The sequence below is a fragment of the Motacilla alba genome, chromosome Z (genome assembly GCF_015832195.1).
Source record: "Motacilla alba alba isolate MOTALB_02 chromosome Z, Motacilla_alba_V1.0_pri, whole genome shotgun sequence".
NCBI classification, from domain to species: domain Eukaryota; kingdom Metazoa; phylum Chordata; class Aves; order Passeriformes; family Motacillidae; genus Motacilla; species Motacilla alba.
In genome coordinates, this window is record NC_052046.1 from 23,798,511 (window position 1) to 23,821,556 (window position 23,046).

General features: G+C 41.1%; 1 protein-coding gene across 8 annotated transcripts in view; it reads right to left on the reverse strand.

Moving 5' to 3' along the window:
* Positions 1 to 23,046, reverse strand: part of IQGAP2 (IQ motif containing GTPase activating protein 2) — a 124,138-nt gene that overhangs the window by 85,754 nt on the left and 15,338 nt on the right. For 3 of the 8 annotated variants that reach the window (XM_038125711.1, XM_038125712.1, XM_038125714.1), the window contains exons 1-2: positions 22,764 to 22,940; positions 16,570 to 16,669 (exon numbers count right to left, since the gene is read on the reverse strand). In XM_038125711.1, the coding sequence (XP_037981639.1) occupies positions 16,570 to 16,669; positions 22,764 to 22,899 (236 nt within the window). In that variant the 5' untranslated portion in view covers positions 22,900 to 22,940. Of the gene's footprint in view, positions 1 to 16,569; positions 16,670 to 22,763; positions 22,944 to 23,046 lie in introns of those variants that run through there. The other 5 variants (XM_038125717.1, XM_038125715.1, XM_038125718.1 and 2 more) reach the window with 5 other exon arrangements.

The following is a 23,046-nucleotide window of genomic DNA, read 5'->3' on the forward strand; positions in this document are numbered from 1 at the left end:
AAAAATTGCAAAGAATTGTTTAAAAGAAAAAAAGCATAATCATGACTAATTTAGCTATTCATAGCACTACAGGAAGTATTAGCACTTTACCTGCTAATCTAAGAGAGGTTAAAACAAAACTTTGTCCTGGAAACTACCAGAAGCCCACCATGGGGCAAACCTACATTACCTGATGGTCCTGCAGGCTGTCAACTTCCTGCACAATATGACACCACCTGAATTTTTATCCATCTCTTTCACCACAGCTCCAACCTGACTAGACTCCAACCTCTTCTTTCCACTCTGCAAGTTCAGTGCCTTGCAACCCCATCTATTTATCCACCTCTTGCCTGCATGCCTGATGCAAAGTTTTTCATCCTCTGAAGAATCAATCTTCTCCCCTCATCCAAAAAGCTACCCTCAGTTCCTCATCTCCTCCTTCACTGCTTGACTGTGGCCTGTTGGGGCAGGCACCTGGGAGAAGTTTGCAGAGTTTGCTGTATCTGTTCCTCTTCTGGGTCACCCCTGCTCCCCCATACCATCAACACATTGATGAGCATTGCTTCTGCTCTTCATCTGGTTCCTTTCCTTCAAGCTCACACTTGAATTCCTTTGATGTCATCCCAGTCTAATTTCTGACATAAAGACTATTCATGACTTTGCCAGCTGCTTTTCTCAGGACATACTCTAAGGCTAAAGCAGATGAACAGCAAAACAAAGTCTCTTCAAATTCAGGGACAGACTTTATCATCAGTGTCTAGGGAACTGCAACCCCAAATCTGTCTCCAACACTCAGACCCAGCTGATGGAACAGAAGTGACCATTCAAATCTCACACTCAGAATAGCTTTTCATCTTTCCCTTCCCTCTTTCTCTGTTGATGAAACCATTTGGTTATGGTACCATCAGAGAGAGCATCTGAACATCATCTTACCTGTTTTTTTTTACCAGCCCATGTCTGTAAGTATTGCTATTTCCTCATCCAAACCTCATGCTTTGGTACACTCAGTGACAGTAATAAACCATCTGCACTGCACCATGTTCAAAAGCTTTCATTCTCTGCCTGCCTAGCAGAAAGCCATATGTGTGCTACAGCAGTGCCATATTTGCTGTGCAATGTCTTTTATATATACCGAGACAGGATATTCGCTGTATTCAACCCTAATCTGTTTAAGTAGGTCACTCAGAGTTCAGCATAGCGCACACCACTGACATAGAGTATCTAGAAAACAATATTTCCCCAAATACTCTGAAAAAGCATGTCAAACACAGACCTCAATCAATGCAACTACCTATGAAAAAATGCAGATTCAATCAGAGCAATAATTTGTCAAAGTCAGAACCTTGACATCCCTTATCTGTAGATGTAGATCTTCAGTTGCTAACAAAGCACTTCCAAAATGAGACCTAGTGGGAGTGAAAGGAGAGAAGTGACAGAAAAGAGAGATTGGATCCCTCTGGTCTGGTGAGATCCCAGAGTCTGGAGAGCAGCATTCAGCTCTGGGCAATCCCCAGGACAAGAAGGACATTGACCTGTTGGAGCAAGCCCAGAGGAGGAACACCAAGCTAATAAGAGGAACTGAGCACCTCTCCTACAGAGAATGGCTGAGAGACTTGGGTTTGTTTAGCCTTAAAAAGAGAAGGCTAAGGGGTAACTTGAATGTGGCCTTCCACTACCTAGGTATCGGTAAGGTATCGGAAGCCTACAAGAAGGATGGAGAGAGACTTTCAGTGGAGAGATGGATATGAGAGGGGAGGAAAAACTGAAAGAACAGGTTTAGATTTGATCTTGGGAAAAAATTCCTTACTGTCAGTGTGGTGAGGTACCAGAACAGGTTACCCAAAGAAGCTGTGGATATCCCATTCCTGAAACTGTCCAAGACCAGACGGGGAGGGGCTTTGAAAACCTGGTCAAGTGAAAGGTGTGCCTGCCCAAGTCAGGGGGTTGGAAATTGGTGGTATCTAATGTCCCTTTTAACCCAAACCATTCTATTATTTCAGCAGCTAGCATCAGATTTGTATTAAAAGTATTTTAGTTCCTCCAACACACTCAGCCAGTGGTGAAGACTTGCAATCTGTAATTCTTACACACCAGAAGAACAGAGCTACTGCTGACTTTAATGAGGCAGGCCCAGAAATTAACATGAAGAAGTTAAATCTTAGAGATTGCATTTTTCAAGTTTTAGGAAAAGGTATTAATGGGCTCCTTAGAAACCTGGGTGCATGGTTCTTTACTATTCAGATAATGGAAAATTGTCAAACCTTCTGAATATAAGCAAGTCAAATAAAACAAAGCTGTAAGTCTCCTCTCTGTATCATGGCACTTTCCCAGTGAAAGAGGAAGAAAAGGTCTGGATCACTATAAAGCACCTGCTGACTATTTCTTACACAGTTTTTCTCAGGAAAGTGGCAGGAGTCCATCTTCAACTCACATACAGGAGTCCATCTACAACTCACATTATAATTCAAAACACTTCTTCCAGTCTCCAGCCTTGAAAATTTACCATGATTCATCTACTTATTCATCAAGCATGAATAAACTATTTCAGTGACAGTAATAAGTGACAAGCTGTTAAGAAACTTCTGCAGATCAAGTGATAAGCCTCTGATGTGTCTTGACAGGTTCACATCAATTAATAAACTGTAGTTAGAAGTTTTACCTCTAGGAAAATCCAGTACAGCTCACTGATAGCACCATAAGCCGCATAGTTAACAGAAATGAATTACAAAAAAGGCTAATTTTCATCACCAGCTCATGCACTTTTGACCTTTAAAACATGACCTCTATTCAAGGCAGAATTGTACTTTAAACTCATTAAGGACATATTATGTCAGGGTACTTCACCACAATTTTTGAATGTGTGCCTTGAGAGAAACTTTCCAACAGATGATGCAGCAAGAGAAAAGATGCCTGAGGTTATTCAGTTTTTTGGCTCCTTGATCAGACTCCTTGGAGTAATATGGTCATCATGAAAACATTCTGCAAACACTAACTCCATAGTATTTCAATGTTTAAATGTCAAAATTCAGTGAAAGCAGTATTGTGCAAAAGCACTAACAACTGTTATTTTAGAAAGTGCTTTATCAGGCATTACCAAAGCTGTACTTCTAAACAAAGCAGTTTTCTTGTTTTACTTCCACGCTCTACTGCTTGCCAGACAGAATTTTTACTAGTAGGCAGCCATGAGAAAGGATTCACTGCCTTGAGGTGATACATCCCATTTTACACTAGACACATTCTTATTTTAACAGCAATACTCAAAAAGCTGAATACTTCACATCAAATATTTTGAGACCTAATTCAGGTAACAAATTTGCACACACTTATCCCAAATCCTTGCTCCACCAAGTCATGAGAAATGTAGAGTTTTTTCTCTTGTAGCAGGACGAAAATCTCAGCTGCAGATTATTCTTCTGTACCTTCTGCTTTGGCTGCTACAGATGCTCAAGCAAACCCAGGCTACCCCCCTCCTTGCTCTGTTCCAGCACTGCATGTACCAGCACAATAATCTGACCTGAAACAAACGGCTAAGAGAAAGTGACCACAGAGAAAGCTGAGGGGCTTTGTTCACTTGCTTCTTTAAATGAATCTGAGAAGCGGAACACCTGAAAAACAACAAGAGCAAGTAATTCCTTCAGTGCCTTTTCAGCACAGACATCAGCCAAGGGCATTAAAAAAAAAAAAACAAAACCAAACCACAATGGACTGTTTTCCATGCATCAGAAAAGCACAAACTGTCATAGCATTTCATTTTCAAAAACTGTTTCTTTCACTTTATTCTATCAGTCTCTTCTCTTTATTGAAAAAAAAAACAAACAAACAAACAAAAAAAAACCAAAGAAAGAAAGAAAAAAAAAGGAAGGGAAAAAAAGGGCTATTTTGGTGAACTGTCTGAGAGGCCAGAAAGCCATTTTCATATCAGTTTTATTTTCACCAATTGGTTGGGGTGGGGGGATGGGGGGGAAGTGTTAAAAGGAATTTGCTTATTCTTGAAAACTCCTAAATGAACCTCACATTTCCTCTCACTCCCAATCCTTGCCATTCCAAGAATGTAAACAAGAGAAAAAGACTCACATAAAATTAAAACATTCTACAAATTTCTTATGCCTTTTGTTGGTGATGAACCATAAGCCTTTTGTAGATTGGAGGAAGTTTTTCATTACAGTCACCTGCTTATTCACATCTTGTATCACATGAAAGCCCACACAGCACACTCAGCATTAATTTTTAATCTAATCATGTTATCAAAGTATGAGTTAAGCAGGATCTTCAGGGAAGATACAACTCCTCAGGTGACACCCAGTTCAGACAGCACAGAAACATAATAACTATAGAGCCTTGTGAACTCTGCCCTGAGACGGACGCTTTTTTTGAAACACAGGATGCAAATCAGAAGCACTGCATGCATGTTTTCTCTTGGAACTTGCTGGAAATTAATGGATTGCTGAAAATTCTGCACTGCAGTGTAGGTATTAGGGGTTTTAGAAAGCCTGTAAAGCAATAGCAGAGTTCAGCCCTCGGGTTTGAAATCAAAAGACAAGCCACAAGAAGGTGAAAGTGCTCAGAGATGAACGGATCAAATTCTTTCTGCATTAAGGATGAATCCAAACAAAAAATGCATGAAATATAATCTCTAGCCAATTACAGATTGGCAGAATACAGATACAGATTTTGACATCATCTTCTGAAAGCAGAACAAATACAAATAATAGTTTTGCTGACTCCAGTGAATATTCAGTACATAAAGAGTCCTTTACAGATTTCAGAGGAAGACTCAATTCAGCAGCTGCTGTCAATTGCCTCTTCCTTGGCACCTCAGGTCAATCTTGTTAAATCCTCCAGTTACTCCTACTTTCCTAGTCTTTTTTTGCACTGTAATGGAAAATTCAAACTTTTGTTAAAGACTTTTACAAAGGTCTGGAAATGCTGTTTAACAAGGGGGTTTTTATTTGTTATGGTCATTATTGCATCATTATTGTTATTATCATCATTATAATAATTAAGACGTTCTTCACCCATAGGGTAGTTGGGCACTGGAACAGGTTCCCCAGGATATTGGTCGCAACACCGAGCCTGACAGAGCTCAAGAAGTATTTGAATGACACTCTTAGCCACATGGCATGATTTTTGGGGTCATGCTGTGTAGGGGCAGGAGTTGGACTTTGATGTTCCTTGTGGGTCCCTTCCAACTCAGGATGCTCTATGATTCTATGATTTCCCAAGAAGCAAAATAATTGCTGTTGACATTGAAAATACCATTGCAATCTCAGCCAGTAACCACTACAGCAAATGAGTTACTCCCTGCAAGTTTCAGGCACTGAAAACTTTTGGAAGACACAATTTTTCTTAGTTATATTGTTCGTCAACAATAAAGAAACAGAAGATGCTACAAAAATAATGAGAAGTCTCCCTATACTCCTTTTCCTCAACAGAGCAGAAGTGCATAAGCTCACAAATAAATAACACTTCTGGTATAAATTCTGTTCTCTTCTATTGCTTTTCAATTAGAATAACAGTATGTGCTACTAACCATCATGTGATATCCCTTTGACCCAGTGGAAGTGGAGAAAATGCTGAAATTGGAATCACAACAGAACTATATTTTCTTAGGAAAGACAGATCAAGGTCTCTGTCAAGACAGAAAGCAGCAGGAGTATAAAAAATTATCTCCGGCTTTATACACACACACAAAAAAGAGAAAAATGCCAATACCATTCAATACTTTACTTCGCATTTACCAAGACATCAAGTAAAGTATAAGTTCTCCCCAAAATAGACAGCAGACATCCCAGTTTTAAGTATTATACTAATCACAAGGTTAGATCAGGGCTCTCGTGGGAAGAAAAAAAAAATGGAAAAGAAACATGAGCAAAGGATTTGAAAACACTGTAAAAGCATGGTATTAAAAATTCAAAAACCTGCAAACACGTATATCCTTCAATGCCATCAGTACTTCAGAGAAGAAAAAAAAACAAAAGCAAACCACAATTTTTTTCTCCTCTCCCAATAGCTTATGTTCAACATTAAATGGAATTTTGATTTTTGTTTTTTAAAACAGTTGAAAATAGTGTGCCTCAAAAGTTACTGGGTGGATCAAGTCAACACTTCCCTATTCTGTAGATGTTAAACAGAAAAATGGGAAGCCCTAAAACCCAACTTGAGTCACGAATTCCATTGAACTCTGTTCCAGCAAAGAGACTGCCACACCAAGGCCTGGCACTCCCCCAAACATGCTGCAAAGTAAATCCCACATGACCAGGTCTGTACATCAGGCAAACACAAATGTACTTGAATAAAGCACACTGTGCTTTCCTTGGATCACAGCAAGGGAGGGGATGCAATCTGCAACTTGGAAACTGTCAGGAGAGAAATACATTCCAGCTTTTAACATCTACTGATGTGACATCATTTCACTGCTTTGTTTCTTTAACAGAGAAAAAGAGTTTGGCAAAATGTGTAAACAGATATTTGATTTTCACCCACTTTAGAGCACTCTGTTTGACAGCCAAGCTTTAAACACAGTCCTTCCACAGAGTGTAACTTATGATGCAATTGATGCTTTGAACCTTTCTCCAAGGCAAGTGACAAGCTGCCCTATGGGCAAACACGACTGCCATGCAGCAGCATCCTCCATAACCCCATCCAGCCTCACATCCCAGGAATAGCAGCCAGGGTCCATAACCTGCATGCAATGGCCCACCACAAATTCTTCCTATGTTAAGCCTCCTGTCGGGGGTTTTTGCAGATTTCCAGTGAGCCATTTCCCTGTTTTCCCTTGCTCCCACAGCTTCTTCTATTCTATTCACTGTCAAACAAAACACATGAGAGACCTGAGCATAGCTACAACACAGCATGACAATTTCTGTACAGTGGGATATGGATGCCTGCAGGAATCTGTGGTTTTCTTACTGTCTCAGTGGACAAACTCTACCTTTGGACCTGCAATAAGCACACTTAGAGAACAGAATGATGGGGATAATGAAAATAATTGAGTTTAAGTCAATTTCATCCATTAGAAGAATTCCTCTAACACTCTTACGGCATCAAATTTTAAAGTGCATCCATGTGCTTTGATGGCAAACAAGTCTGAAGAATAATTAACATGCTATAGTTGATAGAGGACTCAAGTTGTCAGACTAGCTTTATCACTTCTCTGAGGTAAATACATTACTAATAGCTCATATGGGAGCAATAAAAGCCAGGATAAGAATACAGTCTCTCACGTTTGCTGCCTTGCAAAGTGAGTAATGTACTCCTGCCTTGCAGGAATTACACATCTTCACAATGGCCAATCCATGGACTCTCATCCCGGGGCAGTCAAGTTGTTTGTCCTCTGGATAGCTGGGAAATTATATATCCATTAGCCATCATCCTAGCAGAATAAATCTGCACTCAATGCCATAGTACAACTCACTTGTCAAAATAGCCAATTCAATTGGCTATTTTTTTACCAATTCAATTAAAATTATAAAAAAGCCCTGTAAGATGCTCTCCCCTTTAAGATAGTAGAGCTGCTACACTTCCAGATCATGGAGATGTCTTCTTCCAAGCCAAAACCTGCCTAGCATTTATAGACACTAGAAGCTGTATGAAGTACTTGCCAGCACTTCAAGCTCAAGAGCAGCTCCTTCCATTCACTTGAGAGGATTCATTAACAACCCTTCCCCCAGACTCAAATTTGTCAGGCTCAAAACCCATTCACAGCTCAGTCTCTGCTTTTGAAAACAATTTCAGGCCTTAGCTGTCAGGAATGGTGCTAGTGTACAGTAGAAACAGTGGAGTACAATAAATGTTCAAGGCCATGTCCTGCCGTCACTGCTGAAACAGACAACCAGTACCTCACCTCTTTCTTTGGGCCTAACACAAGGCTAATTCTGAACACATGCACCAGATTACAACAATATTTGGGGTACCATTTTACTTTTCACAGAAAAGGTAACTCCACAGTTGGTCTTTTGTCTTTCATCTATTTGTGAATTGATATCTAATAGTACCAACCACTTCATATGAGACACCAACGAGCTCATATGATTTGAAACTGCAAAATAAAAATCTTGTCAGGAAATCTTTTCCTTGTGTTTTAAAGAAAACATTAAACTGAATTACTTTAATTTGTATTAATTCAAGAATGCATGCCAGTTCCATAATTCAGCTGAAAAACAAATACATCACTTAATTTTTCAGGGGATGGTTTGGCTTAAAGAATCTTTCCCCCTTTTGGTGTTAAATCTCGGGTTGAAGAGATTACCCTGAAATCTGTCCTCCTGTCTATTACAAAAAATGCATTATTAATTCAAGGAAACATGGAGAGCTAGAAAACAGAAAACATGAACAGAGCCATTTTCACAGCTCTCTCTAATTTGACTGACGTGGAAAGAATCTGAGAGGCTTACATACACACAGGTCTGTACATGCCTATCTAAATCTAGCAACAAAAATTGCAAAAGCAATTTTGGGAGGCTGTCAAATTATCAGCCTCAAATGACAGTGGTTCCAGAATATCAAGAAGTGCTCTGACAAATGTCCAAGCTCCTTCAAAGTCCATATAGACTCTTATCTCCTCTGGGACACTACTACACCTCTTAAGAGACCCTTGAATTTCAATACAGGTGAAATACAAAGTCAACTTTATTAAAGCACATGAATTATTAGAGACTAACAGCAATCAGAAGCACCACACAGTGCACATGGCTGAGCCACACAACCTTACAACCCAATCAGCCCAGTTGTAAATCTGGCTGCATATTGCTTTAAAAAGCAACCACACCCCTTGCAAAGGAGCGCCGCTCATCTCACGATGGGGAACACTGGTTGTGCAACAGCTCTATCTACTAACACAGGATTCATATGGTCTGTGGCCAGCAACGTCCGCAGCCAAAGCAGTTTCCAGCATTACTCCATTCTTAAATAGGAGATACAAACTGCCAGAGTGCTCCTTCCCTGGACAGTGAACTGTTTAGACATTTGCAACAGAAGTGATTTTCAAAGGATTCCATCCCTCAGAAATTGTCTTACTCTATAAAGTGTTCACTTGCAGTACCTAGAAGGCAAAAGGTGGGTGCAACACCATGCCTGCACATTCAGTGGGCACTGATCCCTCCAGTCCTTGAGCTTTTCCTATCCAGAGCTGGGGATACAGCAGCATATTGGTTTTGTTTTGGTTTTTTTTTGCAAATCTAAACATTCATTAGACCAATTTTAGGACTTTCAGTCGCAAAACAGTAGCTAAGTCATAAAGATGTGGATTTATAGCATCCATGAAGTAATTGCAAAAGCCTCCTGTTCTAGCAGCAGGTTTGTTCTGAACAGTTATTTCTTGTCTCCAATACACAGTAAGATCCCATACACACCTGTGGGCATCTCAATACAAAAAGTAGTCAGTACAAAGTAGTGCTATAGAGTTTACCACATACAGCTGCTCACCCATCTCTTCTGATCTATGAAGAGCGAGTCATACCTCCCCACAATGCTTTCTGCCAGAGCCTGAACAAACACTTCTTCCAAAGATCAACAGCTCTCCAGGATATGATAAGCTGAAAAAGAAGGATCTCAACACGTGAAAAGTACACTCCTGCAAAGGGGCTCTTAAGAAGCAAATTCCTTCAGTCCAGGTAATCTCCTCCTCTGGTCCAAGGCAAACAGGCAGATGATGACATAAAGCATTTTGAGTGCTACACTAGGGATATAGTCCAACAGGACATGTGCCAGGGAGAATGCACCCCTCTCTGGTCAGCTGCTCCAGCAGCATGGCATGCAGCCATCACAGCCTGCAGTCCAAAGCAGGTGGCATGGGCAAAGCACACAAGCATTGCCACACATGCTGTCACTTATTCTGTCATTAACACACAGAGAAGCAAAGGCCTTGGCTACTCTCAGGTAAATATGAAGCAGTGCAGAGGGACTTATCCAAAGGTCAAGAGCAACACTTAAGCCCTTCAACACTAAGCAAAAGAAGTCCTTCCTTCCCGTGGGTACTGCTACAGATCCTTCCCAACAGCAGTTTCATATGACTCTCTTAAGCAAGGTACAAACCCCAAGTACCTCTAATCCCCTCAGCTCTGCTCCTCTCTACACATCTCAGTCCCAAGCTTTCCTTTAGCAGCCTTCCAGATTCAGAGTTTTGGGTTGGTGATGTACAAGCACCCTTGCCAGTATCCCTACTCCTTCAGCTGTTCCCCATGGTAATGTAACAACCCAGCCACTACTGATACCTTGGTGAGGCCACCTCAGGTCATGCTTAATATTAACTAGGAGCTACCCAGGGTGCAGAACGAAGCCACCGCTTTGACCTAACAATCGAGTAGACTTGTGAGTGGAGTACAAAGTCAAAGAAGCTTTCTAGTTGCACCACGGACAATCCAAGTTGTAGAGGAGAAAGTGGCAGAGAAATGTAAGCGCTGGGTGCTCTCTCAGTGAAACTTAGCCCACAAACACCAATACATGGGCAGCAGAGCATGAACTAGCTTAAAATTTGTCAGTCTTCCATTAAAAATAAAAAAACAAAAAAAAAACCCCAGCAAACTACAATTTAATTTACAAGACAGTAGTGCCTAAAAGAAAGGTGGAAAACTTTGAGAAAGAGAACTAACTGGCTCTGAATCGACTATACTGTTAGCTCCAGTGCATGCTATGGGACAAGTGCCATATGGTTCCGTCTACAAAAACAAAGGTCACATCCATCATTACTCAGCATCATTATTTCACAAGTACACACACTGAGCAATGATCCATTACACGTTACCTCAACATGCCAGTAAGCAGGTCAATGCATCCTGTACAGAAACTAGCACAAAAGGTTTCTCTCGCCTTTAGATCTCACCATCGAGACTTTTCATATGCAAATATCACTATCCAAGCAATTATTGGATTGATTGATACCACTGACATCACACTTGCATACAAAAATTGTGGCTTATCTACATGACTGTTTAACTCTCCAAAACAAAATGCTGTTCTACCAATATCTGGCAGTCTAGGGAAGCATGCTGAGGACCAAGATGTGAAACAGCAAGTACACTTGTTGATCAGTACTACTGTGTGGACCAAGATACTTCAGCAATAGTTAAAACACAGCTAAGTAGGTTTCTTCAAGGAATTTCACCTCATGACACACCCTAATTTCAAGTATTTGACCTTTACAGAGGTGCCTCCAGCCACATTTACTAGTATTTATTTGGCTTAAAGCAGGCAGTGGTGGAGACACAAAGTTAATCATTTACAACACAGTAGTAGACTACCCATCTCAAAAGAATTTTCTGACAAACCCATATGAAACATGTTACTAAGAAATATTTTAATATTTTCCGCCTAAAATTAGGTAGCTTTACAGCTAGATTACAATATTTATTTATTGCAATATTTTACTAAGGGCACAGGTCTTTAAATATTTCCTGTAGTCTGAAAGTATTTGAGTAATATTAATTCACTCATGACCTGCCAGGGCTGAATGGTTGCCATAATTTTATTGCTGGGGAAACAGCAACATGAATCCTGGCAGACTTCACTCATAATACACCAAATCTTTGTAGGACTCTGGTGCCTTCCCCAGAAACAGTGACCCCCTTAGCCACCCTCCATGGTCCCACAGTCCTGGTAACTTGAACCTTCTGTTTTCCTATGGTACTGCAAAACTTTTGGCTTTAACAAAAGCCAAGCAAGCACTTCAGGGTTTGACCTTTTAAGTACATTAAACTGTAGGTGCATTTTTGTTCAGCAGTTCATAACTATCAAATCATCAACCAATACTGCAACTAGCCATTGCAAACCAAGTAACAAAAACCAACATTATGAAAGAGGGGCAGGTTTTGGAAACAAAACAGGACAATTTGTTTTTCAATTGAAATGAAGTTGCAGAAGAATGAGAATTTACTTATTCAACATTAAAAAAAAAGATTTCTCAAAAAAATTTCCTGAATAATTTTGTTTTACTGTATCTTTATTGCCCTAATAATGAAGCTAAAACTTCAGAGTTTTAATCAAGTTACTGCCTTACTGAACAGCTGAGCAAGAAAAAAAAATGTTATGGCAGCTCTCTTTATGAAATTGCAGAATATGCTTTATGAAACAAAGTATATTCCATTTCATGCAGGGAGAGTCAAGGCTAGTAAAATGAGGAGTTCCATGGTTCAAATTCAATCTTATCATAAGAAGGTATAATTTCTAAAAAGCTAAGAGAAACAGTATCTACTTCACTATGGATGATTATAAGCCTAGCCAGCCACAACACATTTAATGAAAATTTGCTTTATATGCCAAAGCTTAAATCACAATTTAAATCCTTCAAAACTGTATTATCTTTCCAGTGCAGTAATTACACATCAGCAGAGACAAGCAACAGCAAAAGCCAAACCCAAGCCACAATTTGGTGCACTGGGTACTTCCTTTGGAAAGGAGGATGCTGTGGTCAATACTACTTTTGCCAGATTGAGGCTGGGAAAAATGTGGGCATGCACCTGTTCAGGAAAATCCACATAATCCAAGAAGACCTGAGGGCTTGTGACACAGCTATTTATGCCCACCTTAGACCTTTGCTATTTACTAGTATGATTTTCCAAATTATACAGGATATGTGTCAGGGTAACATCTGGAGGGCTTCTATTAGTGGCATCCATTTCTTGAAATACAAAAATCCCTACTCCTAATTGTATAGTCTTGATTTTTCCTTCTGAGAAGTTCAAAGAAATGGGATGCTATCAATTTTTTGCTCCTTTTTGGTTTTTTGTTTAGTATGCAAGAGACTTTCCTTAAAGGTAAAAGTAATAAATCAAACAATATATACCAGCAACCAAAAGCTCATTTTATCAGATGTGCAATCTCAGGAAGAAAGGGGCCCAGCAATCTAACAAAAAAAAAATTATTTCCTCAATATCAAATATAACACCCTATCAAACTTTACTGACCTCTGCAGATATTACAAGCCTGCTCTTTGTATTTAAAAACCAATTTCCTATGTTGTATAGGTGTAACAGATACTGTGCCTAGCTCAGAAGGTATTTGCAGAAGCATCAGCTACCAGTGACAGGATTCTTTTTTCATGTTGAACCTTTAGCCAAGTTTTTATTAAAGCTGGGCTACCATAATTAGATATGCAAACAGTGATCTGAAAAGCAGCTGAAAACATACATTCTTCACCTGTTTAATTAATTCTGGAATTTTAAAAGGCAGAGCTGCTACAAAATAATGTTTTCATTGCAAACATGGTGAGAAACAAAATATGCCTCCTGACATAGCCCCAGTCATATTCTGCTTGATCTTTTGCTATTTATATTGTTTATTTCAGTATTTATTACTCTCTAATATGGACCAAAGCACATGTATTTGCGCACAGTTGATTATCTAAAATAGTACTTGCTGTCATTTCAGCAGCTGCCAACTGGAAAAATTCACCTTGACTTACTCATTCAGTCTATCCATTGATATCCACAGTGCTACAAATATTAAAAAGTCCTCTCCAAGCTCTCAGGACCAAGTTTAAATATGTCCTAAAGGCAGTTCCCACTCCCCAGATTCACCCAGGAGGGCACTGATGTGAGCAAGCAGGCAGCAGGCAGAGCTCTGGGTGGTTTTGCTACCAGTTGCTGCACCTGGGGCTGAAGGCACCATCCTGCCTGCTCTGACTCAGTCTCAATGCCACAAGTACACAGCAGGGGAAGAGGGCCTGCACATCCCATGAGTGCTGTTGCAGAGCTGGGGAGCACCCAACTGGGACCCCTCCATCCAGCAGTAGCCAAAGTTGCAGATGCCCATCACTTGGGAATGTTTCCTGCAAAAGCATTCTCCCAGTGCAGCTGAAGGGTGGGACCAACCACGTGTTGTGGAAGAAGCCTACACTCAAACCTCCCCAGCTGGTCTCATTTGAATTGTGACCCTGTTGCTCTCTATCTCGCTTTTCAGAGTCCCCAGTTTTGTTCAGGCTCTGTAGTGACAGTGAAAATGCTATAATCATGCAGGTACGCACAAGGACTGCACATCAACAAGTTTCACCCCTAATCAAGCACATGGAGTGAATAACCATACAGTGAGAAGCGATACAGAACTTTCTCATGTTTCCCATTTCCCCAGACTGATGCTGGGAAAAGTGTGGTCATGCACCTTTGACATTCAAGCCTGGGCCTGGCACTAGCTCAGATTCCCTGGATGACATAAGTCACCTCCTGGGAAAGCAGGGCTAGGGGCTACACAGCCATGAGACAGGCATTTCTACTTGTTTCTGCAAGCTTTTCTGTAGCTGTTGGTTGCTGGGTTGTTTCCACAGTAGAAAGATTGTCTTGGGGCAAAGTTTCATGGTACAACAAAACTACCTCAATGGTTCTCTGAAGGGAGAAGATTCCCCTCACACTCTCTTTTTTCACAAAGCAGCTCTGTCTACCCAAAAGCACTCCCAGGGCCTCCATCACACCCTGCATGGTCACCCCTTCCTTCCTAATGGGCACTGGGATCAGTGCACTGAGGCAGAGGAGGACATCCAGCAGCATCATGCTGCCACATCAGCTCCATCCATGACAGCCCAATCCCTTAGTAAGGGAAATACAACGCTCCTTACACGGCAGAACTCATCACCGCCTTATGAAGTAATCGCCATTGAACAGTACTACTAGATTCTGATTTTCCAAACAGAGATCCAGAAAAGCTTCCAGGTACCTAACAACCCTGGAAGTAACTGCCCTGGATATGAAGTCCCTTCATGGACTGCAGGGCTAAAAGAATGCTTCATCTAGAGAACTGCTAGTGGCAAGAATCTCTATGAAAATAAATACAAGGAAGGGGAGGAAGGTACTCATAGCAGATGCTATTTTAAGTCATCAGTTGTAAAAATAATTTTACATCTCCGTGTGAAATATCAAGGGAGCTGCTTCAAATTAGCTCGAGGAATCAATTTCAAAATGACAAGCCTGGGAAAGGGGAAGGCTGAAGAGAGCCAGGAAGAAAAAGCATTCATAATAGCAGCAGAAGAGAAAAGGTTGAATTTGGAGACTAGATGCCATAAGGCAGCAGATAGGTGAGTTGCAACATACCAAGGAGAAACCTTGAGAGAAATCAAACCTTGACTCAACTGAGGTTAGCTGATATCGTGGACCGGCTCTAACACCTCCACAAGTGAAACCCGCTCCCTTCCCTCTCTCCAGTGTGCAGCTGCACCCCATCCTCTTACTCTTGCCTGCTCAGATTCTCCTCTGACCCCTTGATCAGACCAGTCAGCTCACCAAACCACAGAAAACTAACTCAGCAAAAGAGCTAAGAATTCCCTTCACATAGCCAGCATAGCAAGCTGACTCATCTGACTGAGGGCAAGCTCTTCAACTGCACAATGGGGGCAGCAGGAGCATGTGGAGCAGGTCAGTCCTCCCTGGCAGCAGGATGTCACTTGCCATCTTAAATATCTGAACAGGGAACCACTGCAGGAGAAAGTGGAAGAAAGAGCAAAGAAGGCAATGTTTGCTACACCAAATGGAACAATGTAGTGAAGAGGAAGTAAGAATGGCTGATTTTTATAACAATACCCCTAGGACAAAACCATTGGCAGCTATTGAGAGGGAAACACTGTGGATTCAAGGCCCAGAGTACAATTTAATGGTAGGTTACTGACTGAAATAAACTTGTTCAAACCATTACAAAGATGCTAAGCTTCATCTTCACACTAAGGTCTCACAGCTTGCACTACTAATCAAAGTTCAAGTTTTCTTTTCTCAATAGAAATTAATAGGAAAGTAATCCAAATACAGTTTATAAGTAAAAACACCATCATCAACAAACACAGAGTAGAAGAAAGACACTGCCAGTTATACCAATAACAATAACATAAGTATAAGAGGCATCTTTGAAAAAGTCTGATCAGACAGAATATAAATTAGGCTTTTACATATATAATAATTGCAGCACTTGAAGCTACTTCAAAAGCACAAGGATATTTTGCCCTGTTTCCCTGTTCTCTAATTATGAAAATCTTGTTGAATATTTGTTTTGAGAATGAAGTGAACATAGCACAGTACATTTGCACAAAGGTGATCAAAACTCTGTGCACTTTCAAATCAGTGTTTCATCACTGTTGCTGTTGCTTCAAGAGATGAGTACTGCTGACCAGCAGGAACTGAAGCAAGAGCAGAATCCATCTTCTCTTATTGCCCTGCCTGCACTTCCCACTGTAATGCAAAGATGATATCAATCATTAAACCTGTAAAAGCCCAGGTGATTTTCTGCCACCTTAGCGACCTGAGTCACACCACAAGAAGTAGCACTAAGAAGGAAGCACAGCCACAGAGCCAGGAGCAAAATACTTTCTCCAGTTAGTCACAAAAGCTTGACTCAGCTTCTCACAAAACTACAGCCTTTTACAGTGTTTTAGTATCCAGCTCTCCAACTTTCAGTGAAAATGGACACCACGGCCAGTTTCAGGATGTTGTCTTGATTATTTCTAAATCTTTCTTTGAATCAGACTTTTCATATTGGGCATTAGTTTCTCACACTGAGTGCTATGATACTCCAACACAAGTAATTCAAGATGTTGAATCAAAAATTATGATGCTCAAGAACACAACAGGCCTGAACATCTGCATTTAAAGGCCATAAATAAGTGTGCTTTCATTTACTCACCTTTTTGCTTCTTCTAAGTGGCACAGATACTCATAAGCAATATTCTGACGTCTCCTCTCATCCATTTCCTCTGCAGAAAGCCTTTCATCATCCACAATAGCTGTAAACAGAAACCCATATCAAGTTATACATGAGTCCGGATAATTTTAAGAGCAATTTTACTTAGAACCTGGGTGAATTAATGAAGAAGGAAAATAGTTATCACTTCCCTTTAAAAGAGGCCTTTCATAGTACAGTGCACAAAGATGTCTAGGTCACCAAGAGTATTCTGTTCTTTCTGCAGAGAATTTCTCAAGTTTCACTTCTTCAAGACCAAACATGTATTGCTCTGAGGCCATTGCCTGGTTTGGGGGTAGGATGGAGCACTTGTGGTGGGGCTGATGGAGCACTCAAAGACAGGGAGCTGAGGCTGGGAGGGAGCAGAATTCCAGCTTACACATCCTCAAAAGAGTTTGAGGACTCTCACGAGGAAGCTCAAAGCAAGAAGCAAGTGAAGCAGTCTCATGCTAAGCAGAACTTCAACAATGGAGACAAGGACAACAGACTGCAAAGGTATCTCAAGGACAACATGGGAATTGGCTGCCCCTTCAGGAACCTGTGAGACTGCAACCTGCTGAGCTGCCTCTCACTGATGGAGGTGAGGATGGTTGTAATCAAATGAACCATCTGTGGTTTCTCCTACTTACTGCTGCAACCTCATCACCTCCCATAAAAATACTCTCCCAGCCTATTAAGGATGTCTGTGCACATCTCCAGCTGCAAATAACCCAAATTATTTACATCTACTACCCAGTGACTGGTCTTTCTCTACAAGTAGAGTACAGAGGGGGCCTCTGTGAGCAGCTCTCCAATTCTTCCAAATGTTTCTAGCAGGGAGTCTGAAGGAGTGTACTGTTGTGCTGACTTCTAGATGAATTTCAGCCACAGCAGTGAGACTTTTGTAAACAGCCTTCAGCATATACCAGTTACCAAAATGACACCCTATTTGTACTAAGCTGAGTGTTGGACGAGATCATCTTGAAGATATATTCCAACCTTGATCATTCTGTGAAAAACGTAGTCCTACATTCTTTCATGTTTTCAGTCACATGCTCACATCACCTCTCATGCCATAGCTGGCAACCCAGTGAACAAAAACGAGGGGCAGCTCTTGCTAAAGAGACCTGTTTCGGGGAGGATTGGCTCCCTGATCTGAGCCACTGCATATGTGCAGGCACCATGGTGCAGGCACAAGGGAGGAGACGGAAATGCAGGGCTGGACTAGCGGCTTTCTGTGGCATCCCACCAGCCGGTTAGCTGAGAACATCATGACACATCCTCCGTAAAAAACCACAGCCTCTGCTCCTCCTGAAATGCACTGTGATGTGCTTTGTTAGTTCCATTCCCACACAAACTCCTGCATGCCACGAGCAAGTTCTCAGCTTTTCCCTGACAATTGCTTCAAGTAGGGGATAAACACTTTCAGGTAATGGACACAGGCAACTCAAGTAAAAGGCACTTAAAAACAGCAGGACTCCAGGTTTTGCAAATGCTTGCATACCTTGAAACCTGTACCTAAAAAAAAAAAAAAAAACCAAAAAAAACCCAGAGAAATTATCTCGCATGCATTTACTGAGGACACAAAAGAAATTACACTACACACCCACATTTTGGACTGATGCTACCATACATTTGTTAAGGTCTTGTATACCTGCTTCAAGCTTTGTAGTTTAAGTTTTAATGACCACATGGGAGTTGATATCTCTCATCTTCCTTTGCTTTTAAGATTGCTCTTCCTAATTACCCAGATGTTTCATACACCAATCAAACACACACATGTCTTGCTCAGAGTTTCTTTTAAGTCTGGTAGCTCCAATAAGCATGACTTGCTCTAAAATGAGCTCTCAGATACTGTAATCAGGATATCACTTGCCATGAACCAAAACATTAGTTTGGAGGCAAACACGGGATGCAGATGGTAAAGCACTGTGTCTGGCAAATTTGCCATGGAGGCTGCTCTAGTACTGCTCTTGCTCTCACCACCATCAGCACAACCAGACAGGCTGCTCTGATTCCACGACCTAGCTCCTCTGCTGCAGAGGGCTCCTGACTTCCCAGAGCGAGGGAAAAAATACTGATGAGTCACTACACTGAAACATATCATTTTATTGCTTGCAACACTGAGATCAAGGGCCCCTTTTCAAAAGCTCTTCTGGCTGTGAGTGCTCACAAGTGGAGACAACTGCTGTCAGAAGAGCCCAGCTGATTGTCCTACTTGGTTATGGTCCTGTCAGCTATGGTGGGACAACCAATACCAGGCCAAGACTTCACCCCTCATGACAATTCCCATGCCCTGTTCCTTGTAACTTGTTAAACAGTTGTTTACTCCTGCCTTCCGAAGACAACTCAACACAGTCATAAGCAAATCAGAAAAAAGGAAGCTTGTCTGAATATAGGTGAAGGAAAACCACATGACCCATTTGGTAAGTACCAGTCTAGGAATTAACCTGAATAACACTAATGTTTTGCAATTTAGTCCTGGATCTGCACATCCATGGGTGCCTCCCATACCGAACAAAGGCATCCTAGATCAAGCAGCCCTGGCCGGACTCAAATCCCTCATTAAAATTATTTGCAAAGATTGATTCAGAGAGGGGATGAAGGCACCAACAGATATTGTGGAATTGTAATAGTTGTTCTGCTTAGCAAATACTGCAACAATGAGAGGTAAGGGCAAGATTCAAGAAAAAGTAACTTGTACACACTGGAAATGAAAATCCAGCTCCTTTCTGGAGAGGGTATCAGCAGCTCACAGTTGGAAATCAGACTTCTTTTCTGCCAGGGCCAAAGCAGCTAAAGCTTCTGGGCTGGATATCTGAGCACTGAAAATACAGAGCACAGGGAATGCCAACATCTACTGTGCTAATCCTGGGAGGAGTCTCTTACAACACCAGCTTCCAACAAATCTGATTACACACTTACCCTCCAGCATATACTGGCTTCAAAGCAACTGTGCTATCACATCAAGAGTGGTTACAGACACAACTTTAGAAACAGAAATGACAACCTGCAGGTGTCCTCAGGACTGAGCTTGAGAGGCAATTACTTTGAAGACTTGGGTTCTTGAAGTCTAGTCTGTAATAATATATTTTGGCAAGGGCTTCAGTCTTTGACTAGAGTCCTGTGTACATCTTACTTCAAACATCCTGAGTGGATCCATCAAGCCAGACACTACAAGTTCAACATACAAACAAGTTGGGTTTGGAGACATAGCCCAGTCTTTCTGCTTAACAGAGCAAGTATTAGTCAGAAGACTAGGAAGATTGATGAAAGAATAAACATATCTTTGCTATATCAGTAACTTTTTGATAATGCTCAGCTCACAACAGAAAAGAGTGCTGCAATAAAGGGTGTTATGTGGCAGAGTAATCAGGGCTGGGCTTCACCTGAGGATCTCTACCAAGCAGGATCCTGACACAAAATCTTCCACCTGAGAAGATCCAAATGCCATAGAACAAGGCACACTCCACGTGAAAGCTATACAGAGGGAAAAAAGTTATCTAAACAACATCTTATGATTAAATTAATTAATTATGTGACTTCAAATTCAGAGGAATTCCCTTGAAGAGGGAGTGCATCTGGACAACTCACAGGAACTAATAAAAATGCTAGCCCTAAAGCTATTTCAATTCATTTTAGATGTTGACTGCCTATTAGCCAAGAGTCAGTAGACATAAAACATGTGCTAAGACACCAAGTTCACTCATAGACACTTCTTCATGAAAAAAATTACTAAAGGAAGAGTGTGTATGAAACACATGGAACAGTGAGCAGTACTAAAGCTTAAACTGCCACACATAGGAGATTTATTCTGGTACTTCGTACAGCACACCAACTTTCCAATTCTTCCCACAATTGATTCAACAGAAATAAAGGAACATTCTACAGGCAGCTTCCTACATTATGTATATTCTACACAGTTAGCACAAAAATAAGTGCTTACCAAAGGGTTTTCCTAAATTGAAGACTTGGTCATCTTCCATCAACTGACACGCACCCTCCTCATCCTAAAATTGCCTGTGTAGGCAGTATCTAGGACTAATTGATGTTTAAGGCGCTCCATGACCTACAATCAACATGGTGCCTGCAGGATTTACTAAAGTCAGACTCAGCATTAGTAGACAACATGAAAACACATCAAATTTCTGGATTTGAGCAAGTTTTCAGTGATAGAGACACCATGTCTGAAGATGCAATATTATTACTGAAACTAGCAATCAGCCCAGGTGCACAAGCGCCACTGGAGCCATGACCTTACTAACAGAATCCAGAAAGAGAATCAAAACTTCAGGTTCACAGAGATGTGGTCACTTTACAAAAGAATTTTAAAAACAAGTACTGTCTCTCTAAACATCATCCAGTTCAGAGTTCATCCTCATATTACATTCTTGACAAGGATTTTGGAGGTCCCAAGACCTCCAAAAGAGATTAATTTATATTGAAACTGAGTTTACTGGAAATCTAATCACTGTTTCAGTGCCTCACAACCCTTAGAGAATTTCTTCCTCGTGTGTAATCTAAATCTATCCTCTTTCAGTCTTAAGCCATTCCTGCTTGTCCTATCACTGCATACTCTTATAAAAGTGCCTCTCCATCTTTCTTGTAAGCCACAATAAGATTTCGCGGAACCTCCTCTTCTCCAGGCAGAACTACCCCAATTTTCTCAGTCTTTCCTCACACGTTTCAGCCTTCTGATCATTTTTGTGGCCTCCTCTTTGGGACCTGTTTTACAGATCAGCATCTTTCTTATGCTTGGGGCCCCAGAGCTGGATGCAGTACTCCAGATGGGCTTTTATGTGTGGAGTGGAGCAGCTATAATCACCTCCATTGACCTGCTGTGGTCACAGTAGTTTAGGTTTGAATTTTACATTAACTAAGATGTTTCACAGATCTAACTTGTAACAGTTTGCAAATTAGTCCATGGATTGCACTTTTAAAGGGTGATAAACTTAAAATAATATGTAACAAAAGAACATGCAAGGAAAAGTAATATTTTCTACAATTTCTAAATACAAATTTATGGAACACTTTATGAGGCATAATCCTTAAGTATTTGAGGTATTTACCATGTACCAAAACCGTTTACCAAACAGGTTTTGTTATCTTGGATAAACTGAACCTGGAAACAAAAGCCCTGCAAAACTTATAACAGCACTTAGGGCTTCCTAGTCATTCGTTTTCTCTCACACATATGATTATCTGCAACAGTTCAGGAACAGCACGTGGCTGCTCCTCCCAGGCAGACCTTTTAGTAAGGCATTTGCCACAGACATATCAAAGGACTTCTTACAGTGAAGGCAAAGAAAGGAACAGAGGCTTTTATTTACCAGGGCCAATCCCCCTCAATTTCCTGCCACCAGAGACTTTTTCCCATGGAAAGCAAGACGTGAGCAATAAGGAGGAGGGCTCTTTTGGCACCACAACAGGGAAGCTCAATGAACAAGACATAACAGACTATGGAGAGAACAAAATCCTCTTACGGTGATAGAATTTGTAAAGTCAGGGTTGGGGTGAGGGTGGGAAAGAAAAGATAGAGGAGTATGTGCTATAAAATGCTGGGATAAAAGTTTTTCATGAGAGTGTTAGAATTAAACATTAGCTAAAGCACATTTTGTAGTCTCAGCTGTCTGCTGTCTGAGCCATACAGTAAGTAAGGCAAGGCAGCGTTTCAGTTCACTGGCAAGAAGTTCTGCAAATTCTGTATATGCCCCCCTTACATCTTCCTGCCTCCTCCTCCCAAGCTCTTACCTCCTATCCAGTATTAGTACAGTGAAAAGTACTCAATGGAGCCATTCTATAACAAAAACAAAAGCCAGGGAGCCTTTCTTGCACAAAAACTTCAGACTGACAGTTTGCTGGCCGTAGCCAGTCCCAGTGATAGCTGAGCCCAGTACAACAGGCTCTAGGCAGCATCCCATTTATGTCTCCCTGTAGTGTAAGGACCTTAGGCATTTGTCATCATAATTCAGTTCTGTACCTTCAAGAAGAAGCTAGGTACATTTTAGATCGTCAAAGTGACTTAAAACCTTATGTAATGAGAGAATATATAACTAACTTGTCCTAGCTTGAAAGGGGCCAGTAAATTCATCTTTTTGTGCCTTCTTTTTATTCCTAGTAAAATTCATACTCTGAGATACCTAGCACCCCATGAGTACCTGCCTTGGGCAGTTCAAGTCCATGGTTGCTCCTAGTCTGGCAGTTCATGCACTGCACCAGCCAAGCCCCATACATGGAGCAGGTTGAGCTGGCAATGCTCTGAGGCAGCCTCACTGTTCCCCGAGCTGTCCTCATTGCAACAGGACAGGAGCTAAGAGCACTGCCAGGAAGCTGCAAAACATAGGAGATAGATACATGTAAAGATATCAGGAAAACAATTTTCAAAGCCACAAGCAGATGGAGTTCGCCCCGAGCCTCCACTCCCATATCAACTTGCAGGTA